General features: G+C 36.1%; 2 protein-coding genes and 1 long non-coding RNA gene across 7 annotated transcripts in view; 2 read left to right on the forward strand and 1 right to left on the reverse strand.

Annotated features, from left to right (window-relative positions):
• Nucleotides 1-9,606, reverse strand: part of LOC146475415 (tubulin polyglutamylase TTLL7-like) — a 69,251-nt gene extending 59,645 nt beyond the window's left edge. For all 3 annotated transcript variants that reach the window (XR_014865872.1, XM_085115835.1, XM_085115834.1), the window contains exons 1-12: nucleotides 9,258-9,606; nucleotides 6,514-6,571; nucleotides 6,064-6,127; nucleotides 5,461-5,528; nucleotides 4,887-4,949; nucleotides 3,946-4,041; nucleotides 3,205-3,277; nucleotides 2,709-2,804; nucleotides 2,068-2,115; nucleotides 1,671-1,762; nucleotides 929-1,001; nucleotides 459-617 (exon numbers count right to left, since the gene is read on the reverse strand). Coding sequence is in view for 2 of the 3 variants with exons in the window: in XM_085115835.1 (XP_084971961.1) it covers nucleotides 459-617; nucleotides 929-1,001; nucleotides 1,671-1,762; nucleotides 2,068-2,115; nucleotides 2,709-2,804; nucleotides 3,205-3,277; nucleotides 3,946-4,041; nucleotides 4,887-4,949; nucleotides 5,461-5,528; nucleotides 6,064-6,127; nucleotides 6,514-6,571; nucleotides 9,258-9,606 (1,239 nt within the window). In the remaining variant the exon portion in view is untranslated. The remainder of the gene's footprint in view (nucleotides 1-458; nucleotides 618-928; nucleotides 1,002-1,670; nucleotides 1,763-2,067; nucleotides 2,116-2,708; nucleotides 2,805-3,204; nucleotides 3,278-3,945; nucleotides 4,042-4,886; nucleotides 4,950-5,460; nucleotides 5,529-6,063; nucleotides 6,128-6,513; nucleotides 6,572-9,257) is intronic.
• Nucleotides 98-9,418, forward strand: LOC146475418 (uncharacterized). Its single transcript, XR_014865873.1, has 3 exons — nucleotides 98-249; nucleotides 4,011-4,102; nucleotides 9,279-9,418. It is a non-coding gene; the product is annotated as an uncharacterized LOC146475418 (long non-coding RNA).
• Nucleotides 9,607-10,673: 1,067 nt separating the features above from the next.
• The window catches only part of LOC146475419 (uncharacterized), a 25,884-nt gene continuing 19,004 nt past the window's right edge, over nucleotides 10,674-17,553 (forward strand). For 2 of the 3 annotated variants that reach the window (XM_085115845.1, XM_085115847.1), the window contains exons 1-4: nucleotides 10,674-10,855; nucleotides 14,292-14,441; nucleotides 15,530-15,700; nucleotides 16,823-16,996. In XM_085115845.1, the coding sequence (XP_084971971.1) occupies nucleotides 14,292-14,441; nucleotides 15,530-15,700; nucleotides 16,823-16,996 (495 nt within the window). In that variant the 5' untranslated portion in view covers nucleotides 10,674-10,855. Of the gene's footprint in view, nucleotides 10,856-12,567; nucleotides 12,670-14,291; nucleotides 14,442-15,529; nucleotides 15,701-16,822; nucleotides 16,997-17,553 lie in introns of those variants that run through there. The other variant, XM_085115846.1, reaches the window with a different exon arrangement.

Below are 17,553 nucleotides of genomic sequence, written 5' to 3' on the forward strand. Positions count from 1 at the left end.
CATGAAATCACTCCTGTTTTAGGGTGTAGTAGTCATCTTTGTGTGAGTAGTATGACACGTAGAAGTGTAAGCGCGGGAAAACCAGACACGTAATCTGTCACGTGGTCATTTGAAGCGGGTGAGCTACAAGCGATGGCAGGCATGGACGACTCGATGACAGAGAAGAAACTTCTACTGAAAGACGCACAGTTTATTTTACGCTTTGAGCGTTTGAGTCCATAAACGTTTTCATGTTAGACGTCCATGCAGGTAGGGTCTCAACTTATTTGATATAAACGCTTTAGCTTAAGCAGCTTCATGTCGCAAAAAGCGCAAAACTTGCGGAGATTTCTTTGCCAGACCAAGCTCGTACAAATTGAATGACTGGCGAGGTAAACTTGTAGGTGAATTAAATGTTCTCGAGTGCATAGTCATACATGTAACACTTAAACACTAGTTTGTAAAGTCTTTATTGTTACCTCTAAAAGCCAAGGTCTAAGTTTTCTATCCAACAAGATGTCAAATCCAAGAACTTCAAAACAGACACTTTCGCTCCCTGGTGGGGCTCCGGGTCGACACATGCGGTATGAATGAAGAATGTGCGGCTGAGCAACTATCAATGTCTTTACAAGGACATCCTGTATACAGAAAGGAAAAAAGTTACACAGCAGCGTAGATATGCTACTTAATTACTTCGTGTGTTGTGTGTTTTCAATTTGACTCCAGACAAGCATAGATTTTGGGGACGAAGAATTAATTACAATTTTCGCTTTTAGTAACAGTTAACACCACCCACAAATTAAACTCAGATTTTGTCTGTGAAAGTAGCCTTGAACGCCCTCAATGTACTCAGTAAAACTTACCGCTCAACATTCATAGGATTTATACGGAGTTCAACGACTTTAACATTTTTAAAATAATTATATTCATGAGTTTGCAATATGCTTACTGTTATGTTGTGCCAAAGAAAATTCACATCATAATCCATAGACTGTAGCCAATCATTCAAAAACTTAATGGACCTGAAAGAAGACACAGATGAAAATGATTATTGAGTACAGCTCTCTCACTTCACTGATATTATTTTTCAGTTCAAATTTATCCTCAGATGCAAGTCTGTACCACATGCAACAGTTGCATATTAAGCACTTTATGCTTCACACAGATCATACGGGTGGTGTCTAGTACAAAGGTATTTTTGCACAGGTTTTAAGTGGAATGGAAGAGCAGAGTATAGCAAAGACTATAATGGAAGCTAAAACGAAAATTGAAAGTATCATGTAAACCACAAATTTTTCAGAGTTAACTCAGAACAACTTACAAATGATTCTAAAAGCTTTTAAATGCATAACAATACATATGGTATTTTTGCTTAATTATTCGAATAACCCTTGCCAAGGTCTCCCTTCCCCACAGTCATAAACTGTACCCAAAAAGTGTGTTAGGGGCACCATTTTTAGGAAAGCTAAGTATCTCATACCACACTGAAATACGCATAATGTATGGCTCAGTTACTGTTAACAAAGGAAAGTACCATCCTTGAAGGGGAAGTATCATGGGAAGTTGGTTTTATATCAAAAGAACTCCAAAACGTATTTTATTAATTGGAACCTAAAAATATTGCTCAAAATCCCTGTGATACTTCCCCTTTAAAAAAATTAAATTCCACATTACAATTATTTTATTTTCACCTTTTACTTCCACTGCCATCACTGTCGTCACGGTCAAAATTCTCATTGTGTTTATTAATTGAATAATTAGTAAGATGCATGAAAAGCTCATCCTGTATAACAGAAAATATAAAATTTAGTGTTAGTTATATATATTGATGAAATTGTTAACACTCAAGTGCATTCTAGCTGGAATGCTTAAAATGTGTTCAGTTGTAACATAAGATAATAATGAAAACAAAACAAGGCATACATTCTTAGTGATAACCCAGTGACCATTTAAGAGGAAAACTCAAACTCTGATTCGGGATATAAGGGCATTCAATTTCTGATAGGAATACTGGGAATGCAGGCAACGAAAATTCCCAAACACCCAAACAAACTAGCTTGAAATAAACCATTTTACTGAATTTCTTACCAGATTTTCATCTGAAGGGGCTTCATAAACTTCTGTCCCCATGCGAACCTTCAAGATTAGAACAAAAGTTCTATTCAATTCGTTTATTTTGCCATTAACCAAAAAAATACAACATAAATACATTATAGACGACACACAATATTCTTACTATTACAATGTTCATACTTAACTATTTACAATATTAAAAGGGTTAAAGGCTAGGAAGCCTATATAGAAGCCGGGGGCTTATTAACTATAGGCTTCCTAGAACTATAGGAAGTTAACAAAATAATGTCCACTCTGATTGTAACATGACCATTAAAATAGTAGAGCAATGTACTATGTGGTAAGGTTCCAAGGCACAATGACATTATCACTCTATCACAAACTTGATTCATCATTATCATGGTCTCCTTTCCCCAAGCAGCGAGTTGGGCCTTGAAATCTGTTCTGGGTCTTTTGCCAAGCCTCTAGCAATCTGTGCCACACAAGCTTTTTTAAACCCAACTCTGCCCTTCCCCTCTCTATTAGCTTCTACTGCTCTTTTCACAAAGTTGATTATTAATCATAAAATAGTTAAGATTCAACACTAAGATTAATTAATGTTGTGTACAGCAAACGCCAATACTGATACATGTAAACCAATAACTGAGTTTACTTACCAACCCATCATTATAGAGAAATATTCTCAGAGGATCGCAGGATGTCACTAAAACATATACTCTAAGATCAAACTTGAATCCCTCTAGAACAAATGGCTAGAAATTGAAAAATTATAACAAAAATTAATAAAACTACAGCTAGACTGCAGATAGATTCACCCTAATTAAATAAAATTTTATGTGAAGAGGTACCTTAGTTTAGAACCTTCAAACAGGTACTAACCAAAAGAAAACTCAATCCTGCTACATCTATTAAGGTACCTATTGTGTGGTATACCAAAAGCCAACAGTTGCAATAAAGATCTCAGCCATCTCAATTACCTGAGGGTCAGTTTCCAGAGTATATGGTTAAAGTGCATGTGCGAGTTTTCTAAAAATGGACTGATGTATCGACAACCTGAGTGGAAGTCACCATTTAAAGTCAAATTAAATTGTGGAACATATAAAGTAGAATGTCAATATCATAAATTATTAATTGCAAAAGTTTAAGCCTTACTCTGTCAATATATTCTTGTATTACTAGCTGTTCATGGGATGGGACTCTATCTCCATTTCTGATCAAGGAAATTCTGAAATTGCAACAATATGCATGTACACTGAGTCTATTTAGTATTGACTTCAGAGGTGCAGGGAGCTGGCCCCCATAAGAACCATGACTGCATATGCATTAATTACATGTAAATAATTAGCTGGCGGAAAATGTTATAACAATTCGTTAAATAAATATATGTATATATTCACAAAATAATTATTTTTGTGAATTGATTACAATGTAAAGGGCAGAGGGACCATTTTTTTTAAACAATTAAGGAGGATATTTCCACAATTAATTTTTTTTTCTCTACTGGTTGTTTCAAAAAACTGTCATTTGATAGAAGCTAACTACATGCACTGTGTGAGTACTACTTGCTGAAGTTGGAATTCGCACTAATAAAAATTTGGTTAAGGGGGTTTAAGTTCTATTTTAGAAACTGCTAATTAATGAGAATTTGCTCCATTCTATTTTTATTGCTTGTCTTAATAATTTAACGCCTTGAAGTCAGCGAACAATTGTACATCTCTCCACTATGTGATAAATTAATTAACAGCTTTTTATTTGCAAACATTTTACCAGTATGTTTTGGTCATATGGAAAGTACACGAGTTCACTGCAATAATTATGATAATAAATTATTAAGCCCTCATTAAGCTTAATAAAATTTATTATAATATTAAGAGAGACCGGCAAGTAACTTACCCATTTCCCATAGCCCCATTAGCTGGCTTAATGATGAACGTTTTGTGTTTCTTTCTCTTCTTAAGTTCCCTACAGTAACCTTGAAATGTGGCATATCTGGCAAAGAAAGGGCTGGTTAAGGAGCTCTTACATATACCAAACCACACAGGGATCAAAGGTATTAAATTCCTATTTCTTTCAAGCCTCCCCATCAGTTTTAAATGCACATATCTATTCTTACATATCTTGGGGTTTCTGACCTAGAATAGGCAATTTAGTCCATAATTATGTTAGATTAGCATCAACATTGCAATCTGTAAAATGTCGCAGACAATTAAAAGATTATAATCTCATCCCCAGTCCTAGAGAGAGCATGTGTGTGTGATCAGTCAGTTGCAATCACGTTCTTTCAGTTGGTCAGACGTGGATTTTTTGCATGTGACTCCTTTGTTCCTGACTGGTGACGAGAGAGAATTCCAATCAAACTTCACCTTACAGGTAAGTGTCGTTGAAGTACATGTATCCCCGCCTAAACCTCCAAAATAAATTAAAATTATTATTGTAGTAATGGCACGATGATTGATGGTAATCTCTGCTACAATCAAACACGTAACTGTACGCAATTCTCCTTTAATAACTTTATGATACATGTGTATTAAGATGTGTATAAAATTCCCAGCCTTCACGAAACCCCGACTTTCACACACAGTTTAAAATAGAACGACAACACTATTAATTAGCATTATCGTCATCATCATCAGTGATATGCATAGTATTTGATGTCATGTACATGGCTGTGTATATTAATCCACTGTCTTCCCATTGCCACATTCTTGTGATAGATATAGATGTTAATATAACAATCAAGTCAAATTTCTAATTGTGACTCTTGAATTATTTTGAGTCTCAGGTTCTAGTTGTGTTAAGGGTATTATGCATTCATTAAATTTATAAAAGGATACTCTGCTGGTAAAACCCATGTTTGTGGAACAAAGTTGTACTCTTCTGGGTGCGCTCTCTGCATTCTAAACCATTCATGTAAATAATTAAGTAAATAAATAAATAAATACATTGAATAAACAAATCGATGAAAAGATTAATTACTTAATAATGCTTTAGAAATACACAGACAAGTAAAAACTAATCTTCCGACGTTTCAGCGACGTCATGATGCCATTCTCAAGGAATGAATAAAACAAGCGAGTAAGATCTTACTCCGTTGAACTCGCTTGTATTATTCACTCCTTGAGAATAGCGTCATGACGTCGCAGAAACGTTGGAACATTATATCGCTACTTTTTAATAAATTAATTAAATTAATAAATAACCTGCCATTTCTGAGTTGATTCAAACCTCATTTGATTTCCTGGACTCAGTGTCATGTGGGTTGAGCTCATTGTTGGTTCTTGGTTTCCCTTCTCCTCAAAATACATAGACACTTAAACAATTGGTGACTTATTTTATTTTTATTTTAATCTGCCAAAATATATGGCCTTATACTCATTTATTAATAGCATGTAGTGAAAGTCTACTTACTTTGCCATGTTTCGAGCAAGGTTGTCCTTTCTGCATATTTCCCCCATACTTGGAAAATGGTTTATTTTCTTCAAAGTGAAAACATTTTTAAAGTTAACTCAGATTTATATTTAATAGCAAATTAATAATTATTGTACTTTATTATTGCTATAAATTTGAAATGAACATTTACCAATATTACAATATAACGTTGTGATAAAGGAAAAAGATGTGATTATATACTGTACATGTAAAAATAGAAATAGAGCAAAATAACAATTGGTTGACCAAGATTTGTTTTGATGATTTCTTGGACAAAAAAATGATAATCACCCCTTTTAGCGATGAAACCCTTTCCCAAAAAAGGTTAGGTTTTTAGATTATGTGAATTTTAAAATATTATGTTTTAAAAATTAAATTAACATCTTTGTAAAACTGTATTATAATATTATTAGTCAATAGTGAGTGAAATATAATTATTTCACTGCAACTGCAAAGATTATCCAAATGTTTGTAATTTGGTGCCAGTTGACTGTAAGTTTAACAGCCAAACAGCACACAAAGCACAACTGAAGCAAGCAAGCAAGAAGTAGATAAAATTATATTTAAACATAAAATTTTTACCTGGAAGGACTTCAGTTCTATAATTCTTTCTACAGGAACAGCTGAGTCACTCCATATAAGAAAACTGGAAAAAAATAATAACAAAATATAAAACATTCCATCTATACAGTAAAATTACTTATTATTCATTATAATGCAGTACACTGTCGTTCGTCACCTTATTATTACAATGTAAATCAATAATATATTATAGGTGTAATTATAAAGCATTCATGCATATACAATGTAAGAGGCTTGTTTATTATTAATGCCACAGATAAACCTATATACATATGTAGATGTATAAACCAGGCACAAAATCTTAAAATTCATGAAAATATGGTCAAACCGTTTTGTGATTAAATTACTTTTAAATTATGATCACTTCCCAACTTACAGGTCCAATTGTCTTACATTATTATTATTATTATTATTATTATTATTATTATTATTATTATTATTATTATTTACCTATTAAAGTCTTCATCTCTTGTTATATACATTCCACTTTGCAGACAAACTTTACGAACTGCAATGGAAAAATATTCAGAACATGACTATTGATATTATTCAAATGTTTACAAACTCTACTTCATTCACAGCAATTACACACATAATTAAAGTTGGCAGTGTGTTGCAAATGGCCATATTTGTTATAAAAACTTAATTTTGACTCTCTTGTACAAGTTCCATTAGCTGAGCTGTCCAAGGGCTGACTATAACACTCAATTAACACCTGTTATGACTGATTGTGTGCAATTTTCATTAAAATGGCATATGCAAAATTCATTAATTGATAAAATCACAGCCATGCTACTGGTCACCCTAACGCCTTTCATACAGATACTGAGTAATTTGAGATAAACATGAAAAGAGTGACAGGCCGTCTATAAATGCCATCTCTTAATTGTAATCTTGCCAATGTTTGCTTGTCCAAGTTCCTTTTTAGCTTCCTTGTTTCCTTTTGTGTTTTTCTAGAGCTTTAAGCGGCTATTTTGAGGTTTTATTCAATTCTATGACCAGTTTGAATGTGTTAAATTTCCCTAAAATTGCCTGAACTTAAGTTCTCATATTTTTTGGCAGTCTGTAATTAAAGTTACTGTAGTCTAGAGAAAAAGAAACAGATGTTTGTTGGGACCAGTGTGTTTGTACACGTACAGTACGATGTTTTAACGATAAAGAATTTGATATACTGTACTTATTTTAAAACCATCCATGCACGTTCCCCTTGGCACTCCATACGCCGGTTTTTATAATGTACATAAAAAATGTATAGGCTGCGTCAAATTCACGCGCCCAAATTTACGCACTTCTGTCATCTCAGAAGTTTATTTAGCAAGGGGAAAGCGAGATAGCTACACATGTTTTCAAGACAAAGAATTAATTAAGGTCTTTTGACAAACGGTCTGCAGTTTATCCCCGCAATTATATTGAGGACAATGGCCATGATTAATTAATTCTCCCCAAGAAATCAAACTTATACCGGGTGTCTAGAAAACTCAGACCTAGAAAACTCAGACCTCAGACCTCAGACCTAGAAAACTCAGACCCCCCAATTCTGGAAAACTCAGACCTAGAAAACTCAGACCCCCTTCAAACTACACGTAGAAATCTCAGAAGAAAAAAAGGTTGGAAATTGGAAAACATTTTCATTACTGTGAAATATTATACGCTATATCTGTACAGTGTCTGCCTTTTATTATTTTACAACTGATTGCAAGATAACGGGAAAGATAACAACAATGTTTCCTGTTTCGTCTCATGACACGAATTTGCTCTTTATGAGAATAAATCGACTGATTGGCATTTGTAAATTTCTAAAATAATAAAATATTTTATACTTAAAAAATCACGGCTCGTGTCAAATTGTCTACAGTGACAATCGCCTCACTTGACAAGAAAACTCAGACCCCCCAATTCTGGAAAACTCAGACCTAGAAAACTCAGACCCCCCAATTCTGGAAAACTCAGACCTAGAAAACTCAGACCCCCCAATTCTGGAAAACTCAGACCCCCTTCAAACAACAAAACTCGGAAAAAGAAATAAACGTGGTTGGAAAATGGAATTCATTTTTTTATACGCTATACAGTGCGTGTCTGCCTTTTATTATTGCAAAATAACGGGAAAGACAACAACTGACTCCGTTCCTGTCGTCTCTGACACGAAATTGGCTTTTTATTCGAAGAGAGAATAAAGCAAAATCCAAATCATGATACCCCTAAATATCTCAAGGACTAAAATTGTGTCAGTTTGGTGCTAACAAAAAAATCGATGTTAAGTGTTTGTAATCAACATATTGTGTTAAAAAATCATTTTACACTGTCATGTCGGCTGTGGCTTGAGCGGCGTTGTGTGATGGTCACGCGACGTGAACAGCAAATGACGTTTTGGCGCGGTTTGGTGGTTTCATGTTTCTGTTTTTGCTTTATTCTCTCTTCACGTTTATTTATTTTTCTGAGTTTTGAAGGGGGTCTGAGTTTTCCAGAATTGGGGGGTCTGAGTTTTCTAGGTCTGAGTTTTCCAGATTGGGGGGTCCGCGTTTTCTTGTCAAGTGAGGCGATTGTCAGTGTAGACAATTTGACACGAGCCGTGATTCTTCTAAATATAAAATATTTTATTATTTTAGAAATTTACAAATGCCAATCAGTCGATTCATTCTCATAAAGAGCAAATTCGTGTCATGAGACGAAACAAGAAACATTATTGTTATCTTTCCCGTTATCTTGCAGTTAGTTGTAAAATAATAAAAGGCAGACACTGTACAGATATAGCGTATAATATTTCACCGCAATGAAAATGTATTCCAATTTCCAACCTCTTTTTCTTCTGAGATTTCTAGTTTGAAGGGGGTCTGAGTTTCTAGGTCTGAGTTTTCCAGAATTGGGGGGTCTGAGTTTTCTAGGTCTGAGGTCTGAGGTCTGAGTTTTCTAGGTCTGAGTTTTCTAGACACCCAACTTATACCAGCAATTACAAAATAGTTGAAATAACAGCTGGCAATAAATTCGTTTAAAAAACCTTCATAACCTTCAAGTTTTGAGTGATATGTTTCGATGGCGGTAGAGAAATTTTGTTTCGGTTTGAAAACGTTGTAACCTTGGTAATTTCAGTATATTTTAAAATAACCAAGTGCTGATTAATCAAAGAATATTCTAATAGTCTTAATTCCCGTGGTATCTTTGTAAAGCAGTTAAGCTTGACACGAAGACAAACTCACCAATATCATATTTTGTTGCAGACAGATTGGCCGTGACTCGGCGTTTGCGAACGGTTTTGTTCCTGTTGGAATTGTTCCCTGTGCGCTTGCCATACGCAGGAACATTGTTAATCGTTCGAAATTTTAGACGACTTCGAACTTGTTCCTCATCTTCGTCGAAATCCTCGCCAACAGCTCCCACACATTCGCCTTCTTGTCCTTCTTGTCTTCTTGTCTTCTTGTCTTCTTGTCCATCGGCCGTGCTGGTTTCAACCAAACTCAAGCTGTCTTTTGTCATGGCAGATGAATTTTCAGCCAGATCGTGGTTTGTGGTAACGGAAGGCGTTCGAGGCGACAGTGGAATCTCCATGACGAAGAATAAACTGTTTTCGCTCCCAGAAATGGAGACGATGTTTGCTCCTTTTCCTCATCGTGAACTCATTTTAACAGTTAAACCAACGAAGTTCCGTATCCATAGATATGATTTCGTTGAAGATCGAAGAAAATTACTGCTTTGTCTTGGGTCTTGTAAACAGAAATATCTGTTTTGTGATTGTTCTGATCCTGGCGGTCATGTGTAATGAGGTATAGCGTGACGTTTATTACCATAGCAACATTTGCAAACGGTGTGTAACGCACCACAGTGCCGGACAACTCCATAAGGGGACACTGTAGAACTGTCAGCCTGCGTGGCAAGCGCTAGAAAGGGGAAGGGAGAGGAGAAAATTGGGCGCGCAAGAAACGCGCGGAGCGAGGGAGAAGGGAAAAGGAAGCGCCGCCCCCTCTCCCTCGCCCTCGCTCCGCGCGTTTCTCGCGCGCCCGCCAATTTTCCCCTCTCCCTTCCCCTTTCTAGCGCCTGCCACGCAGGCTATAAAACCGTTGTTCCGGAAAAAAAAGTTCATATAATCTTTGAATCATTAGCCCGTATTAAAGAGAACTAGCATAGTTTTTGAACGTCGGAGACAACTAGCTAATTATAGGCATTAATTTCCTGTTACATAACCGACCACAAAGAGGATTGCTAAGATTCAGCATTGAATATTGTACTCTTAACTACGGTAATCGATTTAAAATTAAAGTATGGTTTTTTCTGAGTCAAGAAAACAGGCCTTTTGTTAAGGTGGTTAAATATTAACAAAACCAATATTTGGGGATTGAAATTGAGGGCTGTGATTTTTGAACTCTTGATCTAGAAAGGGCGTGTTCGAGGCATAATCTATATAATGGGGTGTAATGTTGCAAACGCACGGAAGCTTCTGGACTTTTCGAAATTTTAGTTGTGGTGTTACCTTTATTGGGCTGAAAGGCTTGGAGATTCATCATGAACGGATGAAGATCATGATGAATCTCCAAGCCTTTCTTCCCACCCCACCCCCAAGAAAAAAAAAGAGAAAAATCCCATAAGCCTTCACTGTCAAGAATTGAGTTGGTCAGCGGATGTTCGAAAGTTAGAATTGTCAGAACCCTCCAAACCTTCGATTTTGGCGGGTTTATAGGATCGGTAATGTTTTACCGATCAGGGAAATTCAGGAAGTTTCAGTATCTTGGCTCGTATAGCGCAAACCTGCACACGTACGCTGGGACTAAAAGGACAACTTGAGACGTTTGCTTCAAATATTGTAAGTGACCTAAACTTTACATAGATTACTTCCGGTTTCAGATCGATACAAATAGGTTTCATGTTTTTTGAATAGAATGGATTCTTGAGTTTTGTTCGATCTGAGAAAAATTATCTCTGATTCTTTGAATCGATGCGCTACAGTACATGCCTGAGAAGACATAAACTAGGATGCCATTGAACACAATTGGGTGTAGGTTTAATATGGATCTGACTTTCGGACTAAGCTTACATTGTACGTTCGTTCTACAGCCTACTTTCAAAAGGCTGCAAATTGCACGAGGAATCCACAAAGCAAGGCATAAGCTTCAGTATTTTTTTAAAAATTTGCTTCCAGTTGCGTTATTCTTACATGTTTTTATTTTGTGCATGGTTCTTTAAACTTCGCTTTCGTGAAGCAGGGAAGTTGGAAAATCATGTAAATCCTTCCCGGAAGCCACGAAAAAGCTTACTAAGCTTATTCTAGTTTCATTTTCTTGTGGGTGGGTCATTAGTATATACAGGATTGGCGAATGATAGTTACCGGCCTCTGACGGCTGTGTTAACCCTGGCAAAAAACCTCTCATAGACTTAATTAATCTTAAATTACTAGCCGATGTTAAAGTGTTAACTATTAGGTTTATCATATAAAGCTCAGTGAATAATAATTATTAAGCTAAGCTTGAAATAATTGAGTTAATAAATTTACATATCAAGTTTATCCAGCTGTTGCCTGCATTGTACATGTCTTGAGGTTTCAAGTGAGAATTTTGTTGACAATTTTTAAAACCTCCATTTTTAGCACATTGGATGATGAAGATAGAAAACCTTGCTAAACTTCCAGTACAATTTCTTAATTAGTGAGTATATTTACAGAGCATTGGAAAAGAGACCTCGGGTGTCCTGCGTTGTCTGCGTTGTAGCGTCCTTCAATGACAAATGTTTGGTTCTTTAATCATCAGGACATTACATTTATCAATAATTCCGATATACAATCAAATTAAAAACGATGGTTGTCGATAAAAGTTGATCTTATTCAATTGACAAATATCAGAAATCAGTTGAAATAGAACATACGGTTTCCTGTGATTATTAATTTTGATCGAATTTTTGGTGTTTGTGTTTAGGCTTTTCTTGAATTTTTAGCATCCATTTTTAGTTTATTAGCCATGGCACAGTTGAAAAATGCAACAAAATTAACTTCACTTTCTGGAAGGCATAAAAACTTTATTTAGCGTCTTTACATTCAGTTTCTAATGAGTGCATGGGTGAATTTATGTAAAAGAGAGAATAAGAAAGTACTAATCTTCAATTTTTATTTTGGCCAATGTACCGGTATGTTGCCTTATTGTGCAGTTCCGGAAAAAATCCATACACACCCCAACGAAGGTCATCCGAAATAAGGGGGGGGGGGGGGGGGGAGGTGCAAGACAAAAATCCTTGTGTGTGGGAGTATAATCCCGGAATAGATGCACATGCAGATTATCCTTTAGTTATCAATTGACTTAATGAACGATGGAAAAGTTTTTAAAGCCTTCATCTCAAATAACAATAAATAGTAATTTTCAAGATCTACACTGTAGTATTTTTAGTTTGTTCGCCATGACGTTGAAAAATGAAAAAGATATACCTTCACTTTTGGAAAGCCATGAGAATTAAATTAAACCTTGACACCTATTTTAATTTTGGTTTCTAATTAATGTCAGTGAGCATACATTAAGGGAAAAGAGAGACTGAGAAACATTTTATGCATGTGCATTGTCCATGTAAGGTGCCTCATTCAAACCAGGCTATAGAAACAACTCTACACCATCCTCCTCACTGTATTAATTACTGGTAAGTCTTTACTTTAAAATGGGCGTTAAGCGACAATTTGTGCTTGGAATCCAAATTTCTCTAAAGTTGCTCTGATTTGGCATGCATTCAGCCTGGAAATTTTATCAGAAACAGTTCCATCTTTACATTCTGGCTAGCTTACTCACTGATTCTGACATGTTAATCACAACATTCACTTTTCTTGTGTTGCATAAAAACGCATGCGGAATCATCTCTGCAAACCTGTACAACGTACCTGACTACAGTATGTCGGTCAACACATCAACCGAGGTGTCTGTCAGCCGATATAGCTAGCAATACACCAGCACATCAGTGATACTTCATCAAAATTTCAACACTAAAGAAACAGAGAGTATTCTCTTCAATATATGTTAATTAGCCCTACTAACCTCATTTCAGAGTAAAAATCTTTTTGAATTTTGCACTTGCTGACAAGGCTAGTAAGGCTAATTTTCATGAAAACAAAAGAATAATTTATCGGCCGCCATTTATAAAAAAGGTCTATTGGCCGAAATATATTTGTCAATAGACTGTCGATCTTTATTTTTGACACTTTGTTGATATCTCAATACATATTAACATTCCATCAAAAACTGGTAGACAGAACACTGCTATAATTTGGTTGACATATGACCGAGATAGCGATCTCTACCATGGCGATCACTACAGCTAACTATATAAAACACATGGTCCAATGATGATGTTACGTTACTTGTGTAATAATACTACAGTCGAACCTGTATATAACCAGCCACCCTCGGGACTTGAGTAACTGGCCGCTTAATACAGGATCACTAAAATACTCACTGGGCGTGGTCTAATGTCAATTTTAGTGGCATATCATACAAAAACACTTCATGCAAGGAAACAATAGGACAATTAACACTCTTTCAAGTGATCAATACTTTAAACAAAGTTCAGTGCCAACTTGTAACTTAACGGACTTTAAGTACTATACAATAAATTGTCCTCTACTCTCCTACAGTATACAGTGCTCTATTTCTATGACTTACAGTTCACAACAAAATATCTCATTCCGTCATTTTATAGTTGTTACGCTCAATGTTCAATGTCACATGGCTGAAGAACAAGTTAATTAAAGAGAGATTTCTTGCTAAAGAGTGAAGCATATTCAAAACAAACTTTTTTTTAGCGTTCCTGATATGGTACTGTACTTCAGCACATTGCGGACATCTGAAAATTGTAACTATTAATATTAAACGGCCGAGTATCAGCTTACAGTAGCTTTGTACATGTTATTTCTTTATAGTGATGCTGGATCGCATTTTACACACAATAAAATAACGCATACTGTAAAATAACATATGGCTTAGTTTCCATTCAAGGGTGGCCGCTTAATACAGGTACAAATAACAAATAAAGACAAACATAGGACTGCTACAGGGTGGCCGCGGCCGCTTAATAGAGGTGGCCGCCTAATACAGGTAACAAATACAGTGTTTGTATGAGCAAACAATCGGGACTTTGAAAACTGGCCGCTTAATATAGGGTGGCCGCTTAATACAGGGCCGTTATATACAGGTTCGACTGTAATTAAAGGCATAGATTGATGGAATAATTAAAATGTACTGAAAATATTTCCTTCTTTTATTACATGGTAGATGGCTGCAAAGCGAGCACTTTTGATTGGTCCAAGCTATTCGCCAGACCTACCCGTTGACATTTGTGGCCCTCTTGATGGTCCCGAAAATGATGTGAGGCTGATGAAAGACATGCTCTCTAACAGTGGATTCCAGTCAGAGGATATTGAGGTAGTCAGAAAGTTTTGAATTCACCTTTTTTTACTTTCAAGACAGTCCCTACAATAAAAATTCTCACGTTTATTCCAGAGAACGGCACAATGCCCAGTGGCACAATAACATTTGCACTTAGGGAAGTGGTCAATTCAAAACTACTAACTCGAGCAGGACCGAACAAATTAAACCACAAAATAGATGGACCAGTCAGTAGAGAGATTTAGAAATATTACGTTTATGCAAGCGAATGACAGAAATGACCGTGTAACCAATTGTTTATCCTACATTTGCTGCTCACTGTTTTCAGTTTCACGGAAAAATTGAGTACCATTAGCATCAAAGGTCAGAGTTTTTTTGTATTATTCCCATCTGAAAAAAAAATATCAACAGGAATTTCATGTTTTCTATTTTCCTTAAATGCTATTCTAATTAAATCTCTCCTATGTCACCTCAAAAGTACTTTTCAGGACTTGACACTTATGCATTAGTCAATTCCAGCTGTACCCATCCCCCCGCCCCCCCCCCCCCCCCCCGGGCAATAGTGGGGCATTTTCCCACATTGTCCATCCTGGGGGTCTGGCATTAGCCTTCTACCCAATTACCCCGGGGCATTTGACCATCTCACTCTTTTCACACTACAGCATTGTGCTTTCTTAATGACAAATTCATTGACAAATACAGTAAGTTTCTTATTGAATGCGTCTAGATAGGACATAAAATGGGACGCTAGAGCTGTAGAATGACCTATTTTTGAACTAACTAAAGGCAACAGGACTTAGTTTGGTCTGAATAAGCTTAGATTTTACTGAAAGTAAGACGAGAAACGAAGAAAATAAAACATTTTTGACATGTTTGAGCCACCACCCCGGGGCATTTGAAAAACTATTTTGTCCAGGCGGTGGGGCATTTGCCAGTTTATTTTAAAAAAAAAAAAAACCTTATTCCCAGGGGTCGGCCGTGGGAAGGGGGGGGGGGGGGATGGGCACTGTTGGAATTGACTGATGCATTACCCAGATGATTGTAATTTAATTATCTACATATTACACAACTCCTGGGTTCAAAGCATTTACAGTTTTACTTTTTTTTTTAATCCTTTTTTAAAGACTCTTTTGGGTAACGAGGCATCTCGTGACAAGATCCTCTCCTCCCTGGAGAAACTCTCATTCACTGCTGAGAAAGGATCAGTGGTTGTCATTTACTTCAGTGGGCATGGTTACCAATTAACGGCTGAGCATGATCAGGGCCTGCTTCCCGCTGGTCTCACTACGCAAATGGTAAGATAAATTCTCACTCATCTATAAACCCCCAGCTGTACAGTCATGTACATGCATGAAGAGTTTAGACCTCCTACATCTGTAATATTAAGACCGTCAATTCATCACATCCAGTAATTTTAGACTGCAAGCATTGTCTTTCTTCTATTAAATTCTGTAGCGTATGTCAGCCTGTCAAACCTATAATCTGAGACAATTTTGAAGGCCCCAGCCTGTCCCCACCTCAGTGGTGGAAAATGACATGTTTTGATGTTTTGAAAATGACATTCATCATTGATTTGATTGGGACTAGGGGAGGGAGAGTATGGCAAATTTCTCCTTTTATTATGTCCAAGATTGTAACAGCTATAACATCCCTTTCCTCTCCACCCGTGTCGTCTTTTCCCCCTCTTCCACTTCCTTTTTACCCCCCTGTCTCTCCTCCCTTCAAGACTCTAGCTTTCAAAGATGCATGTAGATGTGCTCAGACCAAACTGTCAAAGTTGTGGCAGACATTTGCTATTATAAACAGTTGTCCAAATAGAGTCCTAAAGTGATGACGTTATAAAAACTAAATTTATGAAATTAAGGGATTTTTTCATATAATTAGAAAGAGCATGATGAAAAATGCCTACTTACGAAAAATCTCCATCTTATTTGCGATCTGGGATCGAGATATATCCAAACGTTTGGAACTGTGGCAAAATTAGAAGGATTTGTATGGAGTCATCGGGGCATAACAGAGCTAATTTCTCGACCCCAAATAGCAATAAGATGCTGATTTTTGGCAAGTAGGCCTTTTTGCATCATGCTCTTTCCGATCATACGAACAAATCCCATAATTTAAAAAATTGAAATATTTGTGACGTCACACTTTTATTAGGACTCTTAATTCACTGAACATTATGTACATTCCAATTAATTAATGTAAGTGTCCCAAGGGAAACAGTTAATTTTGTTTTCCCAAGAGTCCTGATGCAAAACAAACAAACAAACAACTGAGAGGGCAACAACTGCGGAATTGTATCCTGGTCGGGATACATCTGTATTTGATCAGGGGCATGTGACCAAGAATCAACCAATCACAGTGCTTTGTTGCGTAGTCTAGGTATATAACAATATGTAATTATTTTTATTCTGTAGGTTGACCAGTACCACATATATGATGTGTGCATAACAGGTGAACACTTCAAGCCTCACCTTTTGAGGTTAATCCAAAAAGACTGCCTGGTCAATACCATATTTGATTGCTGTTTCTCTGGTCGCTTGTACCGTGGATATGGTGCTAAGGAAGGCCCTACTCTAAAGCCAAAAATGGTACATAATGGTAATTAAACTTAGTGGAGTGCAATTTGGTCTGAAATCATACGCATGATTTCAAAACGAGCGCACAGGGCCGGAATTCGATTTGAAATGGCACGCATATGATTTCCGACCAAAATTGCACGACACGAAGTTCAATTATACCACTTTACTACACCCATTTTGAAATCACAATTTTTAAAAGAAATTATATATATAATTGATTATAATTAATAATTAAAGATTCATAATAATAATAATAATAATAATAATAATAATAATAATAGATTAATAATACTATTAAAAATATTAATATGACTTGAAGTGGCTCACAGTGGTTTCTTGCACTTAATCCCGACACTTTAATTTGATGGATCATTGCTACGACTCTTCATCAATTGATACTAAAATAATGGTATCAAAGAAATGCCTAATCACTGATTGGTCGACTGGCCTTAGTTTGTTATTCAAGTGAAGTGTTCCACTATGAGGTAAAGCTACAATATATAGTCTTGACTTCGTACCACAGCTTACAGACTAAATTTTCTAAATTTTCAGTGGAAAAGACAGAT

This window comes from Pavona decussata, unplaced genomic scaffold, assembly GCF_977016875.1.
Source record: "Pavona decussata unplaced genomic scaffold, jaPavDecu1.1 SCAFFOLD_84, whole genome shotgun sequence".
Lineage (NCBI taxonomy): Eukaryota > Metazoa > Cnidaria > Anthozoa > Scleractinia > Agariciidae > Pavona > Pavona decussata.